The sequence below is a fragment of the Argopecten irradians genome, chromosome 11 (assembly GCF_041381155.1).
Source record: "Argopecten irradians isolate NY chromosome 11, Ai_NY, whole genome shotgun sequence".
NCBI classification, from domain to species: Eukaryota; Metazoa; Mollusca; class Bivalvia; order Pectinida; family Pectinidae; genus Argopecten; species Argopecten irradians.
In genome coordinates, this window is record NC_091144.1 from 28,141,318 (window position 1) to 28,165,363 (window position 24,046).

The 24,046-nt window shown below is 33.7% G+C and overlaps 2 protein-coding genes across 2 annotated transcripts; both read left to right on the forward strand.

Annotated features, from left to right (window-relative positions):
• Positions 1 to 490: 490 nt before the first annotated feature.
• LOC138335191 (uncharacterized) lies at positions 491 to 8,185 on the forward strand. Its single transcript, XM_069284172.1, has 4 exons — positions 491 to 691; positions 2,448 to 2,580; positions 6,650 to 6,879; positions 7,184 to 8,185. The coding sequence occupies exons 1-4, from the start codon at positions 643 to 645 to the stop codon at positions 7,468 to 7,470; spliced, it is 699 nt and encodes a 232-aa protein (XP_069140273.1). The 5' UTR covers positions 491 to 642; the 3' UTR covers positions 7,471 to 8,185.
• A 3,095-nt stretch (positions 8,186 to 11,280) lies between these two features.
• On the forward strand, positions 11,281 to 24,046 carry LOC138335194 (NFX1-type zinc finger-containing protein 1-like). The gene is made up of 3 exons (XM_069284174.1): positions 11,281 to 11,564; positions 20,688 to 20,750; positions 21,729 to 24,046. Exon 3 carries the CDS (start codon positions 21,815 to 21,817, stop codon positions 24,044 to 24,046), a length of 2,232 nt encoding a protein of 743 aa, XP_069140275.1. The 5' UTR covers positions 11,281 to 11,564; positions 20,688 to 20,750; positions 21,729 to 21,814.

Genomic DNA, 24,046 nt, shown 5'->3' on the forward strand with positions numbered 1-24,046 from the left:
GACCCATATACCACCAGCGTGGATTGTTTAGTTGAGCGACAATGTAGAATAACTGGGTTTAATACACATATGATTCCTGTCGAGGGTTCCGACCAGGAATCGAACCCGGATCTCCTGTTTGAAAAAAACTGCTGCTCTACCGACTGTGCCAAAGACGCATGCCACATCAGCTGAGTGACACAGACCGTATTTTTTAAATTTAAAAATGCTAAAACACTATATCAAACCATAAATGAAATTAAAATTTATTTTGCAATGATTTTACAATGATTTTTTCTTTGTTTTAAATCTAAATCTGGCTTTCTGATTAGCAAGTCCTTTTTTATCACACCACGGGTTCAAACAGTTTGCAATCAATTTTTCATTCCCCGATCAATTTAAAAATAGTGATACCAATTCTTAAATATTTACTTCCTTTATTATACAAAAGCTATGCAATGCCTACCGTTATGCTATTACAATAGTATAGGTACGTGTGCACTATACAAAGGTATGTCCGTGTATTAACCATTGATTAGCTAAGGATGTGTTTATGCTTTGTAAAACTACACCATCCTTATAATCAATAGACCTTTAGTCTAGAACCAATTTAATGACCCTTCTAACAGATAGGTATGTTGTAGATCCCCACAGCTAACCAAAATGGCGCAGTTAGCACTAGCTGTGTGTGTCGTTTTCCTACAAGAACTAGGTAAGTAAATTCTTTTCCGTTACGATTAGTGTATGTTTTATATTCAGTCGATGTTTGTGTTAGTATGTATATTTTGTGTCTACTCTGTTCTAATCGGTAAATAGTATCTGGGCATGAATAGCATCATAGGAAGTCAAGTCGACTTTTAAAGGAAAAGTATTTTATTTGTTTCGCGTTGACAAGTAGCTTCTTCAATGATATCCGGTCTGATTGACAAACATGTGATGAAAGTTGATTGTTAATGCTTGTGACAAAACAGAAATTCATATTCTTTGTATATACCAACGAAACAAATCCCGGTCCATATATAGGACTTAAACCTTCATTTTAAAATAAGCCCATTGATCCATCCATGATTCTGATATAAATTGAATGATTGCAGTGATTGCATGTTCATCCAATCACACAATCTTTTATAATTCTGATTTTTTTTTAAATTAGGGTATCAAGACATGATGTTTTTAGAAATTCTTTTCACGTTTATGGCACGTATCCGGCTTAATTGATTTTCTACCATGTGTATTCAATATAAAATACAACAACGCATCAGAATGGACTGCTTATTGGACAACCTTAGAGAATAAATTAGTTTTGTTATATATATAATAACTCAAAAGCTGTACTGTGGATATATCGCTAAGATAAGAATACACTCTATTCGTATTATGTTATATCGCTATCGGAGTCGAAGTTATAAACTATGACGTCATTTTTACAATATGGAATAATAACAAAACATAATAAAAAACATATCTAAACCAATCAAAAAGCTTATTGAAATCAATATTTATAACATTCTACGAAAATGCAAATTTTCCAGACATGAAAACACAACGCATATACTGTTTTGCATACCACTATGAAAAAAAACCAACTGAGAATGGCGCGAAACCCAGACGCTATCGTGACGTCACAATAGATACATTGACGTTGCGTATTGATCCGGAAAAAAGAATCCCTTGAAAAACCACTATAATGGTACATTTAAACATACTTCATTTTATCAAATATAGTATGAAATTAATTATAAGTATTGATGTCACTATTTTTTAATTTTATCGGGGTATGAAAAAAAAAATTGTTTGCAAACTTTTGTGAGAATGCACTACGCGGATTCACACAGTTTGCAAACAATTTTTTTTTCATACCCCGATAAAATTAAAGAATAGTGACATCAATGCTTAAATGATTATATTTTCTTTGTTTCGAGCTTACTGATTGGCCTATTCATTTTTTGCATTCCACGACGAAAAAAAAATCCGGGAATGGCGCGGAGATCCAACGTTATCGTGACGTCACAATAGAAACATTTGCGTTGCGTATTGATTTGGAAAAAAATAATACCTTGGAAAAATCAATGGAATCGTCCTTGAGAACATATTTCATTGTATACAGTAGCCTGGAAAATTAATTATAAGCATTTAAGTCACTATTTTTTAATTTCATCGGGTTATGAAATAAATTTTGTTTGCAAACTTTTGTGAGAATCTTCAACGCTTAATTGCACCAACTAATGCTTTAGTAAAAGGAATTTATTTACATAATATTCAAACCATATTTTTTATTTTGTTTTGATATATTTATTTTTGTCATCATGGAATTCTAAAAATGTTCTAAGCTACCGTCAATCGTAAGTCCTCGGATGAAACACATAATATACTTCATTTAGATCGGAGGCATTCCGAGTGAGGCTAACATATGAGCTAACTGTAATATTAATGATAGGAGAAGTAATAGATTAAGTTATTGTTTGTAGGAGTTTTATGGGACCATGAATATTGTTATGAGTACAATGCTGCGACAGATGACGAGACTTTCTTTGCCTACTGTGAACATGGTTGTTGTGGGATGATATATAGTCGCCAGTGTTGTGAATCCGACGAGGACTGGTGCGTATTTATATGATACTAACTTTTTTCTTCTCTTCTTCTTCTTTCTTTTTTTCTCTTTCTCAAAGATGAGAACTAAGAGATCAATGCCAGCATAATAGTTACAATAATTCCATAGTGAAATATTCTCCCATTTACTGTTACTTTTCTTTTTTCTTCCAACCCATTCGATCTCACATGTACACATACGTTATGGGTACCCTATAGCCCCAAAACGCCATAGTAACATATACATAAACTCGTACTTCCTTATATTTAAATCACCATGAACACAAATTCTGTACCGGTTTTCGCCTAACGTCATATCAGGACACATCATATATAATGATGTTATTACTACGTGGAGAAAATATATTTAGATGACGAAGTCGGTCCGCAAAAACCCCCAAAAAAACAGGGCGGTTCAAATGTAAATTGCAAATCTCAACATTGACGTTTTTGTTTATTTTTGTGTAATTGTTTATTTTTCATTGGATTTATGGATATATTAAAAAAAAATCTTCTTTGTCCGGGTCTTTTTTCGTGAAATAATTTATGAGTCAAAAAGTCAAAATGTGAATGCTTGCTATATCATGTTCGCCATGTTCATGGAATAAATGTCCAGAAAAAAAGGGACAAAATTAAAGGTCATAATGGCATATATAAACAAAATTAATGTTCTTTATTTCAGTAATATGATGATAATTCATTCTTATTTTCAAACCAAATTATAATTTCAAAATGATGTTGGTCGAATTTAGATCTTGACAGAAATTTCTTAACTCAGTCGTTCCTGAAATTTTCGAAATGAACTGGTCTAGTCATTACTTTAGATGAGCCTTCTTATTTTCAAACCAAATTATAATTTCAAAATCTTTTTCTTTCTTTTTGTTGCATTTTGAACTAGTTAGCTAAAAGCCAATAAACATTATTTGCAATACGTACACTGTATAATTTGTGATACGTATTACTTGACATAAGCTTGAATTGTTTAAAATTTGATCTGTTTTATCTATCAGTTATATTGGAAAGTATGTGTTATACGAAATATTTGATATAAAATTGAATTTGTGTTAACTATTATTTATATCTATTATGAGTATTATCTGTTGAATACGTAGGTTTTGTAATATAGGTATTATTAGTATTATTTGTAATAAGTGTCATTTGAAATAAGAATCATTTGTAATAAGAGTCATTTGTAATGAGAGTCGTTTGTAATGAGAGTCGTTTGTCATTTTTAATTAGTGTTTTTTGTAATAAACGTCATTTGTAATAAATTTCATTTCTAATAAGTGACATTTGTAATAAGTGCCATTTGTCATTTGTAATATTTGTCATTTGTAATAAAAGTTATTTGTAATAAACGTCATTTGTAATAAGTGTCATTTGTAATAAACGCCACATGTAATAAGTGTCATTTGTAATAAGTGTCAGTTGTCAATTGTAATAAAAGTCATTTGTAATAAACGTCATTTGTAATAAACGTCATTTGTAACAAACGTCATTTGTAATAAGTGTCATTTGTAATAAGTGTCATTTGTAATAAGTGTCAGTTGTCATTTGTAATAAACGTCATTTGTAATAAGTGTCATTTGTAATAAACGTCATTTGTAATAAGTGTCATTTGTAATAAGTGTCATTTGTAATAAGTGTCATTTGTCATTTGTAATAAAAGTCATTTGTAATTAACGTCACTTGTAATAAGTGTTATTTGTAATAAGTGTCATTTGTCATTTGTAATAAGTGTCATTTGTAATAAGTGTCATTTGTAATAAGTGTCATTTGTAATAAGTGTCAGTTGTCATTTGTAATAAAAGTCATTTGTAATAAACGTCATTTGTAATAAGTGTCATTTGTAATAAGTGTCAGTTGTCATTTGTAATAAAAGTCATTTGTAATAAACGTCATTTTTAATAAGTGTCATTTGTAACAAACGTCACTTGTAATAAGTGTCATTTGTGATAAACGTCAATTGTAATAAGTGTCATTTGTCATTTGTAATAAAAGTCATTTGTTATAAACGTAATTTGTAATAAGTGTCATTTGTAATAAGTGTCATTTGTAATAAGTGTCATTTGTCATTTGTAATAAGTGTCATTTGTATTTGTAATCAAAGTCATTTGTAATAAACGTCATTTGTAATAAGTGTCATTTGCAATAAGTGTCATTTGTCATTTGTAATAAGTGTCATTTGTAATAAGTGTCATTTGTCATTTGTAATAAGTGTAATTTGTCATTCGTAATAAGTGTCATTAGCATTTGTAATAAAAGTCATTTGTAATAAACGTCATTTGTAATAAGTGTCATTTGTAATAAACGTCATTTGTAACAAGTGTCATTTGCAATAAGTGTCATTTGTCATTTGTAATAAGTGTCATTTGTAATAAGTGTCATTTGTCATTTGTAATAAAAGTCATTTGTAATTAACGTCACTTGTAATAAGTGTTATTTGTAATAAGTGTCATTTGTAATAAGTGTCAGTTGTCATTTGTAATAAACGTCATTTGTAATAAGTGTCATTTGTAATAAGTCATTTGTAATAAGTGTCATTTGCAATAAGTGTCATTTGTCATTTGTAATAAGTGTCATTTGTCATTTGCAATAAAAGTTATTTGTAATTAACGTCACTTGTAATAAGTGTTATTGGTAATAAGTGTTATTTATGATTTGTAATAAGTGTCAGTTGTCATTTGTAATAAAAGTCATTTGTAATAAACGTCATTTGTAATAAGTGTCATTTGTAATAAGTGTCATTTGTAACAAACGTCACTTGTAATAAGTGTCATTTGTGATAAACGTCAATTGTAATAAGTGTCATTTGTCATTTGTAATAAAAGTCATTTGTTATAAACGTAATTTGTAATAAGTGTTATTTGTAATAAGTGTCATTTGTAATAAGTGTCATTTGTCATTCGTAATAAGTGTCATTAGCATTTGTAATAAAAGTCATTTGTAATAAACGTCATTTGTAATAAGTGTCATTTGTAATAAGTGTCATTTGTCATTTGTAATAAGTGTCATTTGTAATAAGTGTCATTTGTCATTTGTAATAAGTGTCATTTGTCATTCGTAATAAGTGTCATTAGCATTTGAAATAAAAGTCATTTGTAATAAACGTCATTTGTAATAAGTGTCATTTGTAATAAACGTCATTTGTAATAAGTGTCATTTGCAATAAGTGTCATTTGTCATTTGTAATAAGTGTCATTTGTCATTTGTAATAAAAGTCATTTGTAATTAACGTCACTTGTAATAAGTGTTATTTGTAATAAGTGTCATTTGTAATAAGTGTCAGTTGTCATTTGTAATAAACGTCATTTGTAATAAGTGTCATTTGTAATAAACGTCATTTGTAATAAGTGTCATTTGCAATAAGTGTCATTTGTCATTTGTAATAAGTGTCATTTGTCATTTGCAATAAAAGTTATTTGTAATTAACGTCACTTGTAATAAGTGTTATTTGTAATAAGTGTCATTTGCAATAAGTGTCATTTGTAATAAGTGTCATATTTTATAAACGTCATTTGTAATTAACGTCATTTTGTTATAAGTGTCAGTTGTCATTTGTAATAAACGTCATTTGTAAGAAAAGTCATTTGTAATAAACGTCATTTGTAATAAGTGTCATTTGTAAGAAAAGTCATTTGTCATTTGTAATAAGTGTCATTTGTAACAAACGTCACTTGTAATAAGTGTCATTTGTAATAAACGTCAATTGTAATAAGTGTCATTTGTCATTTGTAATAAAAGTCATTTATAATAAACGTCATTTGTAATAAGTGTCATTTGTAATAAGTGTCATTTGTCATTTGTAATAAGTGTCATTTGTCATTCGTAATAAGTGTCATTAGCATTTTTAATAAAAGTCATTTGTAATAAACGTCATTTGTAATAAATGTCATTTGTAATAAGCGTCATTTGTCATTTGTAATAAGTGTTATCTGTAATAAGTGTTATTTGTAATAAGTGTCATTTGTATCAAATGTCATTTGTCATTTGTAATAAGTATCACATGTAAAATATCATTTGTGATGAGTATCATGCACAATAGGTATATTTATCTTTAAGATTATAATCATATTTTCAGGACTGGTGTCATTATCGGCTGTGTTACAGGAGGTCTGATCTTCATTGCCTTAGTAGTGACCTGTATTGTCTTAGTTGTCTGTATAAACAAGAAAAACATTGGTAACAGGGGACGGGTTATAGCCCCACTTCAACAAGGCACCACACACGTACACAGGACCACAAACGCACAAGGCACCACACACGTACACAGGACCACAAACGTACAAGGAACCACCAATGTGTCGTATGGTATGCCACAGATATTCCTGTAAATTTATGTAACTGAACTTAATTAATGTCTCGGTAATCAATGGCGTGTATAACAGGTCAAATTATAATAATTGCTCAGCATTTTTTGTTATTACGTGTTTAATTCTTAAAACAATAACAAAAATGGTATAACATCAACACCTGTTTGAATAATTATTTTTTACCAATACAAATTGAAAACAATTTTTTTTACATAAGATTTATTAAAACATGATATTATATTTATAACATAAGGAATATTTCATAAATATAAACAGTTTTTTTTTATAAAATTTGTTTCCAGTAAGTACTCATATGAATTGGACCACGAACGCCTATCCAACACAGACACAGACTATGGGGTACCCGATGGGGAACACTCAGTACACAAATCCAACAGGAGCTTTTCCACAGCCACCAGCTTATCAGGAACATACAACACCGAGCACGGCACCCCCAGCGTACCCTAGCGAGTCAGAGTTATATCAAAATCATCTTCCTCCACTAGGTGGCGCTGGTACTTCAACCCAGCCAAATGCACCAGTGTTTCCGCCTATTTCAAACAATGGCTTGGAAACTTCTAAGGTTTAAAAGAACCAAAAAAATGAGAACATACGAGAAACCGAATAACGGAAGTAGATTGTACTTTTATGCATTTCTAACTTCAATGTAATTCTGATCTGTTGAAGATAATATGATTTGCGAAAATGTTAACTCAGGAATTTTAATTTAAATCTTAAGTGTTTTGTTTAACCAAACAGCTTTAATGGGTCCAGTTCAATGCCTACACTTTCGTACAATTCTACAGTTTCACTCATAACATTCTGCACTCTGATCAAGGCAGGCGAATATCTCTGTGATGATGCATCATGCATATAACCATCAAATTTCATTAAATGTTCTTGCTGTTTATAAATGAAATGTTATGCCCATATGTATTTACTGGATATCCCATGAATTACGTTATACTCTCAAAATATTCTAACTTTTGCAATATATGAGCAGTGTTGCTTTAAAACATCCACATAGATACATGCAATCTAAAGATTGTTCTATAGAATAAAAAGGGACAAATTAAATTGAGAATATAATGATAACACCACCAAGTATTCCATTGCTGTGCTCTCAAATTTCTCTAACATCATAAATAATGCAACTTTGATATCACACATAGAAGTTGTTTCATGAAAATTGTTACTCAATGTTACTTACAGGAAACACTTATCTTGTAAGTGTTAAGTTATGGAATGTCGTCAAATCAAATTCAGAGAGCAGCAACATTAAACTTTTCTCAGACATATTTTTTTAGAAAATGATTTTACATAGACTTGAGTAACAAATCTGTCTGAGAACGTTTTATGGTGACCGGCAACGCTGTTCAAATATAATACAATGTAATAATTATGAGGTGTTTTTTTATAAAATATAAAACATTCAAAGATGTGCAACGGGTGTTTAAAATTTGACTATCACTCAGGTTTTTTATCAATCAAAGCGAGATTCTGTGATGTTTTGGAGGAATTCAGTAATCATTTGTATATTGTTAAACTTCCATTTTTGTTCGTATTTTTCTATATCAATTATTTAGATTCTGTGATATTTTAGAGAATTTCAATTGTACTATGTTGAAGTTCCATATTTGTTCGTATTTTTCTGTATCAATTATCGAGATTCTGTAATATTTTAGAGGTTTTCAGTAATGAATTGCACTATGTTGGACGTCAATGTTTGTTCGTATTTACTATTTTTCTGTATCAATTATCGAAATTCTGTTATATTTTAGAGGATTCCAGTACCCAATTGTACTTTGTTGATTGAACTTCCATGTTTGTTTGTATTTTTTCTTTATCAATTATCGAGATTCTGTGATATTTTGGAGGATTTCAGTAATCAATTGTGCTCTGTTGAGCGTCCATGTTTGATCGTATTTTTCTGTATCAATTTAGATATATTTTTTTTGTTGAACATTTAACGTTGTTTTTTTTTTGTTTTTTTTGTTTTTTTTTTTTTTAATTTTTATTGTTTGTAAATTTTATTTTCATATTTTACGTATAAAATGTTTATCAAAACCAATAGGAGATTGCTTATTTATTGTTTATTTTCTTTATGAATATTCACATGACAGATTACTTTATATACCAAACCGAAGCAAATATTACATAACGATTTAATGTTTGAAATTATAGTTGTGGTGATTTTGTTATATTTTCATTGTATACTGTTGGTAGTAGACCTTTGTGAGCGTTCTTCTCTCAACATACTATATAACATAAAATTTTCGTTGTGTCAAAATGTTCGTTGTGTTTTCGTGGTTGCTTTGGAACCTGGAATACCAAGAAAACAACTAACGTGATACTACCCAAATTGAAACGCTACCCAAAATGAAACGCTTTTAAAAATGTGATACAGAATTTTCCGTGTACAATCTAAACCACCAATCACTGTCCTGAACAAAAATTAAGGTGCTGAATAGTAACTGTGACAATTTTTAGATGTCATTTTCTTTCAAGATGCTTATTATCTGTATTTAAAAACGAAAATAATGCAATTGTGAAAAAATCCGGGATATAACGTCGTGCGACAACCCTAAAAACACCATATATTTTAAAACAAGAAAAACAAACGTACAACGGGATATTTTTGACAGACATGTGACTAAATAAATATTCCTTTAATGAATTCAAACATGTTTTGGAATGTCTATACATTTTTTAATCAAATTATATTTAGGAGGCGTTCCATTTTGGGTACTCGAACCTGCTGAAACACAGGGCTGGAACGGGCATGCTTCAAGCTCTCTATTTAAAAATATATGCACTGCTCACGAGGAAACGAATCATGAAATTAAACCTGAAGGCATCTATTTGTGAAAGTTAAGAGAAAAATCTTGATGTATGCACATGTTAGAAATTTTTCACAATTATCATCAAAAAGTGTTCCAATTTGGGTAGCGTCACGTTAATTGTGAAGGTTAAGTTTTGTTATTGCTATTCCCTCTACCAACCGCGAATAATAATGCTTTGAAAGTTCCAAACAATGAAAGAAAGTACTCACAAATATTTAATGTTATACAGTAAAAGAGAAATAACACGTATCTCGGTTTACAATAGATACAAGATAGTGTGCATGTACTAGGGTTACATTATTTATTTGGCGATTGACGTCTATACTTTCAATCATTTTAATGAGTATGCTTTATTTTCACAGTCCCTGGTGATTTCAATTTCCTGTAATTAGTTGTAAAAATTTTATAACTGTTTTCCGTTCAGCTGCCTCCAATTTTAATGAGATGGTCCAGAGGTGTAGAGACTGTAAGTGATCGGAACCCCTGGATTATCGAGGATGCATCGACCCATAAATGAACACAAATGACGTTGCATGTGTATTATCGCCTCTGATTTGTAATTATGAAGATATTTCTGTAGTAAATTGAATTGATTAGATATCTTGTGTTAAGTGACCATAAAAATGCCAAGCAAAAGTTACAATACATGTGGTTGATTCCATTGAAATGTTTCATACCCGGTATTATTACAAAGATTCACACAATATTCATATACAAGGGATCCCAGAGGAATCACTTCAGTACTTTCTTAGCAATAGTGGTAACAAGCATCAACTATCAAAATCCAAGATGGCGGCCTGTCGGCCATCTTGTTCATCGATCGGTCCCAAAATACAATATGCACAACTAGGGCCCTAGGGGAACCTACATGTGAAATTTGATAAGAATCCCTTCAGCACTTTCTGATAAAATAGCGGTAACAATTTAAACTCTCTTTATCAATAGTAGGATGATTAATGGCGATTGTGTAGTACGTGGTTCCTTAATCAGACAGACAGACAAACAAACAACTCAACCAACAAATGAGGGACAGTCTGCCGACGAACATATGGGTGGTTAGACAGGCAGACAGACAGCTGCACATGTACGTGTATCCACGTGTCTTCCCTTTCATCTCTGTGACAGAGCGACTCTAATTAAATCTAGAACTCCTCGTGGTATCTACGTTATGATTGCCAGAACCTGTATTTCATGAAAAACATGATGAGTCCAAGACAGCTAAAGTAAATAATTCTGCATGTAAAGTCCTACTGCCCAGTTGGGTTTCAAACAACCATGGGCTTATTATATCGTCTAGATCTACAGACATTCTGGAGGTAACCCCTCCTAATCATAATGACGTATGCAATGTTCTATTTATAGATCTAGACGCGAGGATAGGTTCAAATAAATGAAACTGAATATAAATCTAGACTTCATATATGTTGGCTGTACTACGTACAATATCCGAGTTTATCACGCGTCATGTTACTACAGGCATAGCTACTGCTAGCTTATCACCCGGTCAGCTAACAATCACACCTGTCGGTTTGTAATATTACCATGTACAGTGTATAAGTCGGTAAAATACCGATAATGATATATTTCGAAAGAAATATCTTCCTTCTGCATCTCGAAATCAAACGAAAATTAACTTTCGGTTTCGTTTCTAATTCAAGGAAAAATTGTATGTGTGTAATCGTATGCGTTTATTGAAAGTGAAAGTAGGGTTTTTTAAAAACCCTTATGATGTTTAACGAAAGCCTGTAGCCCACATATCATAGATATAAAACCGGATATGCATGAGGTTAGACGTACTAGTCACTGGTTGATCACATGGAAATGGACGCTCAAGAATGAAGTAAGTACAATTAGACTTATATAAATACACTGTATATATGAAACACACTTAGGTTATGTTATGTTTAGGTTATATTATAAACACCATATGATCATAGGATATGTACAAATGTGCATATAATGTGTATTATATATAGGGCTATTTCATATGTGGATATGAAGGATAGGGATATTCTACCCGAGGGTCACAAAATGTAGTAAAACCCGAGGCTTGCCGAGGGTTTTGCAACATTTTGTGATCCCGGGGGTAGAATATCCCTATCCTTCATATCCACTTATGAAAGAGTATTTTTCTTTCATACCACGACGTTTTACTGCAATTTTACAACTATAATATCCCGCCATTTTGAAATAAATTCGAAGAAATCCACGACTGGAAGTCAATTTCCATACATGAAAAATTACGTGATATTTTCAACACAAATTCCGTTGCTTGCATCTTTTATAGTAAAACCAGTCAATTTTGTGAAAAAAATGTTACAATTTTACCGAGGAAATAGAAATTTTGTTGACGCCGTGACGTCACGAGGCTTTATTGCATGGGTAGCCATGCAATACAGCCTCAGGCGACATGAATGTATTGCCCTAGACCAGCCAGTATTACACGTGTAGGTATGAAAGAAATAGGGCTATTTCTAGGCTTGATAATACAGGCACGTTTTAGATGATAAAGATCCTTCTTATTTCATACACAAAGAGGAAGTTAAAGTTTCGTTTGTTTGTGTATCTAATGTCTAGTAATCATCATGCTAACGATTCAGGCACGATTTAGATAAAGATCATTCCTATTTCATACACAATGAGGAATCCATTTATTAGGTCAGCCATTTTACTGATGTCAATGATTTTAATGTCGTAATTTTAATATCACAATCGGTACCAAGATCGTCTAATGAGAATAAGAACACTGGAAGACCATAAAGGCCTAATTTTGACAGAAATTGACCTAATTTTCAAAACAGGCCTAATATTGAGAGAAAATGACCTAATAATCAGAAAAAGTCTAATTCTGAGCAAACTGGTCTAAAAATAACCACCATGGTACTAATTTCCATGACCCCGGTCTAATATTACAGCAGCGGTCTAATTTTCAGTGAATTTATCTTTAATTAATTTTGATCAAATATGTACAGTTTCGACAAAAATGCATATTAAAAAAAATATATAAATAGAACACGTAAATGTGTATGTCTGAAAGTAGCCTATGTGCCTGTACGTACCCGGATGATCACCAAGAAAATCCCAGCGACACCAAGGGGAAATTTAGAACATGTTTAGATTTATTCAATGTTTTACAATGTTCATCCTTATAAAACTGGTTCTTATTTCCAAAATAAAAACACAATACTTCAGTAGAACTATATACTCCATTCTGACGACTTTAAACACGCGCTTGTACGCCAAAACTACAAGAGAGCGAAGTAATACCCCTCAGTTGCCTCTTAATCGAGCGTGTGTACTCGCTTCGCTCTTACCTGTGTAGAGTGCATTGTATATTCCCAAGTAATTAACTTCCCCGGTTAATTCCTTAACTGTTTTCATATCACCAATCTCTGATAATAGTTTTTAAAGGATTTAAAGATTTTAAGTAGGATTTAAATTAATGTTTAAAGAGACCCATTTATAAAAACGACGAAAATAAGATGACAATGCATTAGCGTCGTCTGTCAATATTTATCAGTAAATATACCATGGGTCAAAGGTTATACAAAGCGGTTCTCATAATTATGTGATATTTACCCGCGTGTGGACTCCCCCATCATTGGTGCAATCCTGATTAAACTACGACATTTTAATATTAAGAAATATATAATAATAAATAATAATATATATTTTATTTTCGTGTCACACATTTAAAATATATATAGAATATACATTAAAAATGTTCGGCCAATATTTGACCTATGAGACACGCATACGCATATATATCACCATAAGGATATCAACTCTATCATTTGACGACATTGTGTAATATTGGTTACGATTAAAACGCCATAATTATCTTCCGACAAAGATTTATTCGTCCTTGCTTCTGATGACCAGTTAGGCGGCGGGCACAGGTAAATCTGTCTATCACAGCGGGAGGCTAAAGAGTGTAGTCTGCGGATGAGGCTTGCACACATTTAGCTTAAAATAAAGGTCATCTTCATTAGACAATGAGTATGAAACTCATATTGAGAAACCGATAAGTTCCTTTTTGTAAACATGAATTCTTGGAAGTATATAGCGGTCGTAAGCTACAATAGAGACGATACACTATACGTACACAAAACCGATCTTATGGAAACAAATTAGTTATAACCACAGACTATTTTATTTAGACCTGGCTATAATTTTAGAAATGGCACGATGTAATCGACCAGTGAGGGTAAGTTTAGATAAGGTCGTCATAATTTCGGACGGTCAAATATATTTCAGGCTGGACATGGATAATCAGTGATGTTTTTAGAAAACGGTGTCAAAATTCAAACTAGTAGAGAAACTAAACGGCACATGATAAGGAAATTTGGACTCCATTGAATAATCAGTCAGACACAGTCGTTCATTTCGCCGAGATCTAGTACGTATACGTGGTCCTTCAATAGTGGACTCGGCTTTACTGTCTATAATATTAGACTGATGTCACTAACATTAGTCCCGGTTGCTGAAAATTAACCACCACTATAAAATTAGACTGTCGTTATCAATATTTGACCCGGTCGCTTAAATGAGACCATTGCTGTAATAGACTGAAGCCACCACAATTTGACCCAGTCGCTGAAAATTAGACCCGTCACTGAAAATTAGACCACCGCTGTAATATTAGACTGTGTTCACCAAAATTAGACCGGTCACTGAAAATTAGACCAGGTCACTGAAAATTAGACCACCGCTGCAATATTAGACTGTGGTCACCGAAATTAGACCTGTCACTGAAAATTAGACCCATCACTGAAAATTAGACCCGGTCACTGAAAATAAGCCCCATCACTGAAAATTAGACCAATCACTGAAAATTAGACCCGGTCACTGAAAATTAGACCCATCACTGAAAATTAGACCGCTGCTGTAATATTAGACCGGGGTCATGGAAATTAGTACCATGGTGGTTATTTTAGACCAGTTTGCTCAGAATTAGACTTTTTCTGATTATTAGGTCATTTTCTCTCAATATTAGGCCTGTTTTGAAAATTAGGTCAATTTCTGTCAAAATTAGGCCTTTATGGTCTTCCAGTGAGAACAATGCACATTTTACAATAAACACATTCACAGAAAATACGTTTAGATCGTACCATACACATGCCTGTCTTAGATACCGTTGTCAGTATCGGTATAATGTGACTGGGTGGGGTGTGCTGTGTGGTGTCTTTGATGGTATGCTTCAGTGTGATAGCACTATAAAAAAGGACAATAGTCCCGATATGTCTAGGAGGCACAAAATGAATATATATATCACAACCTCCTAAAACATACAGACATTTATAAACGTTACTCATTCCACCCTAGTCATTCGGACTTGCACATTACATTCAGGTAATGTTTTAAAGTTACATGTGCCGTAATTTTAACACACACACGAATTAAGAAGCGTTTTTAAGATGTTATTTACGACATGTACCAAAAGTCACCAACATTTTGAGAATTAAAATACAATTCATTTGTAAAATTAATTAGAGCCGAATATGATTTTTGGCAGTAGTCGTACTGCTAAAATCTTTATATTTACATATACAGAGCATTGAAATGAGTGCATATGGTTAGTTGTAGATCATAAAGCCAAGTTGTTGTAATCTACAATTACAGAGTTACAGTGTATTAGTAATTGTAAAGTATTTACTGCAGGTATATTTCCATCTAAACATACATAAGCCATAAGACAAGAATTTTACAGTGCATAGATTATGTGTTGTAACTAATGTGTATAAGGCATAATAACTGTTTATCTATCAATTTCAATGCGTTTCACAGCATAATTAATGTTAATCGATATTAGTTGGTCATTAGTTGAAGTTGGTCATTGCTTTGCTATTAAAAACCTTTAATATTGATTTGAATTTAAAAATAAAAACCCTAATAAACAACATTGTATCATATCTATAGGGGCCAAAGTACGCAGTATGTTTAAATGTATTAAACTAAAACTCCATGAAGTGCTACGTAACCAAAAAGTTTGTTAGCAAGCCAATCTTCAACAGAAAATCAATAAATGTCTATAGAGGTACTGTAATGCATTTCTTTTGGTTTTGCCACTGTTGATCGTAACTTAGCGACAAACACTTTTCAGTATATATACATACACATACATACATATGTAACTTATATCAGTATATATATTAACACTTCTTTGATACCACTGAGGTTACTATAACTGTCGTTATATTCAATAAAGACAGCGATAGTAACCTATGGGGTATAATCCGTACTTAGGATGGGGAGATGGGATCAAATATAACGACAATGATAGTAATCCATGAAGCATTGAGAATGGGTGGAGGTTCGACTATATAGGGATTGGATTTCGTTTTTATGTTAACCATGCTTGTATGGAGCAATTCCTCTAAGAATATATTCTATGGGGCGCGTTATATATTTACACTCACACGACTTTTTATTTATATTTTATGCAATAAAATCGTCATTTGAAAGTGACGTAATTATTCAATAAAAGTCGGTCAAAAGTGGGAGGAGCTTACTCAATTGAACAGCGAATGGTGACGCTTCACGTAAGGTAGAATTATTCATCCGCGACGACAAAAAAGTTCAATATTTTAGTGTAAAATAAACATGACAAACAAAGTAAATTTCAGCGATAATTTTATTTAATCAGATCAGAACTTTAAATATATATTCAATTTTGCTAAAAGTTAATATATAGCGTAATAACATAAAGAATTTGTACACGGCCACATGTTAGAACGAATATACGTACCCGGCCTACTATACCTTTCGGCCGGGTACGAATTGGTCCCTATGTGTCGTAGTGGAGCACTGCCTCCGAAAATCACTCAGGCATAGTTTTCTATACTTTTTTGTAGGTTTCCAATTATTTTATGCGTATACATGCATTTACATATTATTTTTGTCCAAAACAAACATAACTACCATTCTTAATATCTATCGTACCGCTCACAAGACGTCAAATTTTTAATTTGTGGACTTGCCGTATAAATTCCCTTCAGAAAGACCTTCATATATATTATGTAAAAAAAATATTGCCTCGATGAGAATTCGATATTTTATATGGTTCAGTTTTATTGCCTAGTAGGTAAGCGATATCAAACAAGTACGATAAAAATGCAAACAAACGTTTTATAATGGTTTGCATAATCATTACTTTGCTCCATTAGCAGTAATAGGCACCAATTGTAGCTCTAAAGACGACATCATTATCTGTCAAAAAGTCTTTTGAGCTACAATATTGCAGCTAGGCCACATGTGTGAACTCGGTGACCGTTATTGTGCAGCGAGGCGAAGCTGACGCACGCTTACACACTTTAGTTTGCCGAAGTTGGCAAAACACCGATTTTCAAGTAGCTCAATGTGCTGACTTGTCGGTATTACATCCTTGGGAGCCATGTGATTATATAATCTACGCTTAGATCCATATCGCCATCGATAGATGAAACAAATTCACTTGTGTTCGATGGATACAATGTATTTGTGGTGACGCGGAACTGTCAACACGTGAATTATTAGCGGTGCATGTTTTATAATACACATGATTAAATACTCAAAGAACAAAGACAAGAGGATATGTTTATAACTGACCTCTATCAGAGGGTCTCACACCCGTCCACCCCAAAGGCTCGATCGTAGGACGAACATAGGCACAGAGGTAATGTTTACATTTGACACCCATCATTTTTAACAAAAATGAAAGCACATCGCCCCGGTCGGAATATTTTTCCGTTTCTTTATTAAATTGTTAATTTAAAAAATGTTTGAATCATATATAAATATAAAACATGTATATATTGTTTACATTTTCCCAAAATTCTATGAAAACAACAATATACACGTAATGTTGCGTCAAAATGTAAACAAAGCCATGTGTTTCTTTTTAAAAAAAGTAGTCCTTTTACGTTGCACAGAACATTTCCTTACGCAAGTTCAAAGTTCAATGTTACCATGCAGTTATGGTAAACAAAATCGGCTAGTATTAGCGTATAGTGACCAAGCCTAGCAAGTGTAAATATAACGATATTGATAGTAACCCATGAAGCATTGAGAATGGGTGGAGGGTCATATATAATGACAGTGATAGTAACCCATGAAGCATTGAGAATGGGTGGAGGGTCGACTATAACGATATTGATAGTAACCCATGAAGCATTGAGAATGGGTGGAGGGTCATATATAATGACAGTGATAGTAACCCATGAAGCATTGAGGATGGGTGGAGGGTCGACTATAACGATATTGATAGTAACCCATGAAGCATTGAGGATGGGTGGAGGGTAGACTATAACGCTAGTGATAGTTACCCATGAAGCATTGAGGATGGTTGGAGGGTCAAATATAATGACAGTGATAGGAACCCATGAAGCATTGAGGATGGGTGGAGGGTCGACTATAACGATATTGATAGTAATCCATGAAGCATTGAGAATGGGTGGAGGTTCGACTATAACGATATTGATAGTAACCCATGAAGCATTGATAATAGTTGGAGGGTCAAATCTAATGACAGTGATAGTAACCCATGAAGCATTGAGGATGGTTGGAGGGTCAAATCTAATGACAGTGATAGTAACCCATGAAGCATTGAGGATGGTTGGAGGGTCAAATCTAATGACAGTGATAGTAACCCATGAAGCATTGAGGATGGGTGGAGGGTAGACTATAACGCTAGTGATAGTTACCCATGAAGCATTGAGGATGGTTGGAGGGTCAAATATAATGACAGTGATAGGAACCCATGAAGCATTGAGGATGGGTGGAGGGTCGACTATAACGATATTGATAGTTACCCATGAAGCATTGAGGATGGTTGGAGGGTCATATATAATGACAGTGATAGGAACCCATGAAGCATTGAGGATGGGGGAGGGGGTCGTAATATTGGTGATTGATTACCCCCGGTAATAATCAACAGAAAGGATTTCATTTGTTGCATTTTGAGCTGTAGCATTAGAGGACCAAAGTCACAGTGTAGACGTAGATAATTTCCGTATTCCAAGTCTTTCTTGTTATTTCTCGGGAGAGCTAGATAGCGAATGATAATGTTTCGGGAATAATTATAAAAAAACGGGTATAAGTATATGAGTAAAGAGTATAAGTGTATTCGAGATAAACTAGAAATTCAGTTAAGTTTTCTTTTCGGGATTTTCAACAACTGTAAATGTTGAAATTTTCGCGAGGTGGGAGTTTACTCTAATTACGCCAAGGTCGCTTGATCACATATATTTCATCAGCGCGTAATGTGTTGTACATGTATGAACTTAATTGTTTAATGTCAAAAAGTGTAATGGCGAAAATAACAACACCACGAAGTTTCATGCAACCAAATCGGAAAATACCAACGTTTACAGTATAAGTTTTAGTATGCAATTGAACAAATGCAAAGACATAATTGGTAAATTATTAAGCATTAAACTATCCTCCTATGGAATATATGGTTCTATATATATATACATATATCTTTTTCATACCTACGGGTGTAATACTGGCTGGTCTAGGGCAATTCACTCATGCCGCCTGAGGCTGAATTGCATGGCTACCCATGCAATAAAGCCTCGTGACGTCACGACTTCAACAAAATTTCTATTTCCTCGGTAAAATTTAAACATTTTTTTCACAAACTTGACTGGATTTACTATAAAAGATGCAAACAACGGAATTTTGTTGAAAATATCACGTAATTTTTCTTGTATGAAAAATTGACTTTCAGTCGTGGATTTCTTCGAATTTATTTCAAAATGGCGGGATATTTTAGTTGTAAAATTGCAATTAAACGTCGAGGTATGAAAGAAAAATACCCTTTCACCAGTGGATATGAAGGATAGGGATATTCTACCCCCGGGATCACAAAATGATGCAAAACCCTCGGCAAGCTTCGGGTTTTACTACATTTTGTGACCATCGGGTAGAATATCCCTATCCTTCATATCCACATATGAAAGAGTTTTATAATATATTGCCAAGGCTTTGCAGACAGTCTCCATACTGCGAGCTAGCACAATAATAGATGATTGTCTTCAAAAGTCTGGCACCTTTAAAGACCATAGATTCCATAAAATAAAGTTTACTGCTTATATTTATATTATCAACTCATTTTGATGCCTCTGCATTAAAATTATTTAAGTTAGATCAGGAAAACTTTTTATCAACGACGATTTAATCCACAAGATGAAACAGCCATTTTGAAGTGATCAGTTGACGTCATCACGTCAACATTAGTGACGTTATAATGGTTACGTTAAGGATGTCAGTTATACCCCCATATACTTCACTTGGCTAGTTTATATAGCAGAAGTGGCAAGTAAATGTAAATATAATGAATATACCACCGAAATTTAATACAATGTGTCTCTTTTTACCTCAACCCAAACCTAGCTCTTCGTTATTTCGTTATCAAACCACAGAAAATTGATTGATTCTACTTACATTAAAATTACGTTTGATGGCTGACTAAATGACCGTTCAATCTTTGAAGATAATGGTAATTATTTTAGGAGCAAAAATTATCATTAGAGAATCCATAAAAAATAATAATCTATTATATATAAAAGCAACGTTTCCTAACGGTTGGAGAATTAAAGCATAGCTCAGATCTAAACTGACATAGGCCAAAAATACGAAATAATATGTAAAGTGCTAATTAAATTTCTTGAGACTAAGAAACTTACAACCTTATAAGGATAGTTCGTTATGCACTAACTCATAGTTAGAATTACTACGTCATAAGAAAACGTAGATCTGTCCGGAAATCCTCGAAAGACGGGAAAGAGATTATTTGTTTTTATTAACGTTAACACATGCTATTCTACAACAGGTAAGGAATGATAATGGTTCATGATCAGGCTTAAATTACTATCGATACCTGGAGTATTAAGAACAAGGGTCAGATATATGATAAGTGTACGGCGTCACTGAAAGTCTTTGAAGACTAAGTTAACTGAATTGTTCTTTGTTTTTTTTTCAGAATGGGAATTTATTTTGATATCAACTGAGATCAAACATGTGACGTAATGAAACCCTACACAAGGTAAGAATTTTAATACACACGTTCGAGACTTTTAAGCAGATACGCCGGGCATGGTGTACATAACAATTACATTGCCACTAAATATGTCATGCAGCGATTATCATGTATATAGTACTTCAATTTCAAAAATAACAGTTTTTGTCTTTCAATTTTTATCACGATCATTTCTTATTGCAGCACCTCTCTCAACACCTAAATACCAAAAACCTTAAAAAAATTATTAGAAACCTATTTTCATAACGTTTTAAATGCAATGCTTATAATAATAATTATTTATTTATTTAATTCGTTTTGAAAATTACATAATCACAGACAGTTTGTCGTTCCCATCATAAACGGAGCAAGTCCAAGGTAATAAATTAAAAAAAACGTAACATTTGTTTTGTACATAAACATATACCTGCTATCCTCAATGGCTTTGCGTCACTTCTTAACTTACATTTGTCATCTGGGTTTCAAATTCCATGTCTTCGTAAACATCATGCAGTGGTGGATTTGCTTAATAGTTTATACCTATATCTAATCGACCGCGATTCGAATCCCACGTCATGAGGGAGTTATATGACCGATCACGTGGGTCTTCTTTGGGTACTCTGGTTTTCTCTCACACTAGGACCTCTTGAATTATTCACAAAAATATGCATGTAAACATATCTATAGTGAATTCAAAACATCTTATGTAATCATTTAATTCCTAAATATAAACCATTTTATCATCGAAAATCGAGCTTACCGAATACAGTATTACTGAGTTCATCCTTTCCCCAAATAAGAGGAAAAGTGCATTTCAAACTGTCTTCAGTCTTATTTTTCTGCATACATATATACAGAATTGTAATACTGAATATTGTTTCTTTCTTTAAGTAATTCATCGACAGAGATCGGATGCTACGGTAGAAAAAGAACAAAATGTTTATCAATTGCTTCAACATATTTTACCAACTAGAACTATACGGAAACGATTTTGTTTCCTTGTAGGTTTCACCTGGGTCGTGTCCAAACAGCCACACTACCACTTGTTTAATGGAAGTCGGTGTATTCTTAAATTAATTTGGATAACGACAATGACTCAGGCAAGGATGCTTGGAGTCTCTCACGTAGGGCGATTGAAGGAGTTCCTTGATGAAGATCGAAGTAACAAAGATGTGCTTGGATACCTGGTATCTGATGGTCGATCACGAACTTTAAATGCCTTAAAGGCACCTGATGTGCCAGCAACCCAGACTGCCTGTTGGCTTTCCGTCATCTCAAAGGCCCTCAGATGCGAATCAGATAAAGACATGGTAATAGACCTCCTCACAATGGTCCTTGGCTCCAGGTTTTTCTCCAGTGGGATCACCAACGCTTTGTCAACACTAGCAAGAAACTCAAGTGAGGAAGACATCGTAATATTCGTACAGGATTTAGTCGACATAATAAATCAAATTTTCATACGTCTTCCACATTCGCTCGCCGACGTGTTTGGGCATATCGTTATCATAAAGAAGACAATCGATGATATTCTTCCTACCACAACCGATTGCAATAAACGTCGATTTTCGGTGTTGTCACATACGACAGAAAGTTTGAAAGAAACCGCGCTAAACAGAATGTCTGTATTCAACAGAGGTCACGGGAAAACTAAGTCCGAGCCACACCAACCACCAAACGATTTCCGTACTATTCCAATATTGCCAGAAACCTCTGATATATTTTTGAATTCTAGGAAAGTGTATCTTCGTAAAAACAAAGCTGTTGGTGAATACGAAAGCCTTGATCATTATTTGGATGTACAGTTTCGTCTTTATCGCGAAGATTGTGTGAGTCCGCTACGAGATGGCATTGCTGAATATGTCAGCGCAGTAGATTCTGGACAACACATCAGTCGTCTTCAAGATGGAAAGCTGTACAAGAATGTTGTCGTAATCTCTAGAAAATCGGCGATAGAAGGGGAACAGTACGTCATCAAATTGGATAAAGAGCATGCTAGTAAATTCAACTGGAAGTCATGTCAACGGCTTATATACGGTTCGCTGGTATGTCTCTCCGGGGATAACTTTCGTAAAATGCATTTTGCAGTGGTGTCCGATTCGGATCGAGAAATCCTTCAGGTCAAAAATGAATTTGCCGTCGTATGTCCAGCTAATGACATCCTTCCAATAAACACAAAGATGACTATGGTAGAGTCGGCAGCCTTCTTTGAAGCATACAGACACGTGTTAGCTGGTCTTCAGAACATTGGGGAGGGGGAACTCCCTTTTGAAAAATATATAGTTAAATGCAGAAAAGACGTCGATCCTCCCGTGTATTTGACGAAGGCAGCAACGGAGTACGATTTGCAACCTATTATCTTGAATCAAACAATATTTGAAAAGTCAAAAACATTACAAAGAGAATCAAACTGGAGAAAAAAAGAGGAACATGACAGTTTGAAAAAGCAGTACATGGTTCAAACTCTGTCCCCAATATCTCAATGGCCAAAATGCGATAAACTTCACTTAGATCAATCACAGTTTGAGGCTTTTTATGCTGCTCTCACCCAGGAGCTAGTCCTGATTCAAGGACCACCAGGAACAGGTAAAACCCATGTTGGTCTCCAGATCGCTAAAACTCTTCTCCACAATAAAGATGTTTGGGCGACAGATACAACGACCAAGGGGGGCTTTAGAGTCAAAAGAAAATGGCCCATGCTTGTGGTGTGTTTTACAAATCACGCTCTTGACCAGTTTATGGAGGGAATCATCAACTTCCTCTGTCCACTATCCAAGTCATCTTGGAGAAACGAGATCGTTCGCGTTGGCGGAAGATGTGAAAATGAAACCATAGAAGAATTTTCGCTGAAAAAGCGTCGACGTTTTTTCCGTCGAGGTCGATGGGATGAAGCTGGAACATTTAAAACTGTTCAAAGTTTACAGCAGAAAATCGCAGACACTAAATACCGATTAAGGGAGTTAAAGTCGGTTATCTTCGATGTTCTGCTCCTACACCCGGTTATGTCGGCAAATAACTACTCAGCATTCAATCATAACAAATTCGGATCACATTTACTATTCCAATGGTTAGGCGCTGATGAAACGACGTGGCTACAAGGAGCACAAACAGCTTACTTTCAGAAGCAATTAGATCCGACTCGTACGGCACAGGTAGAAAACTGGAAAGCTCAAATGCAGCAAGAACTACTAAATGTCAAGTCAGACGCCGATATACTAGAAGACGACAGGCGCATTGAAGACGATACAGTTGCCAGTCTTACAGTTGATAAGAATATTGGCCTGGATATGAAATCTATTATTTCAATTATGCTGCCAGAAGGATGA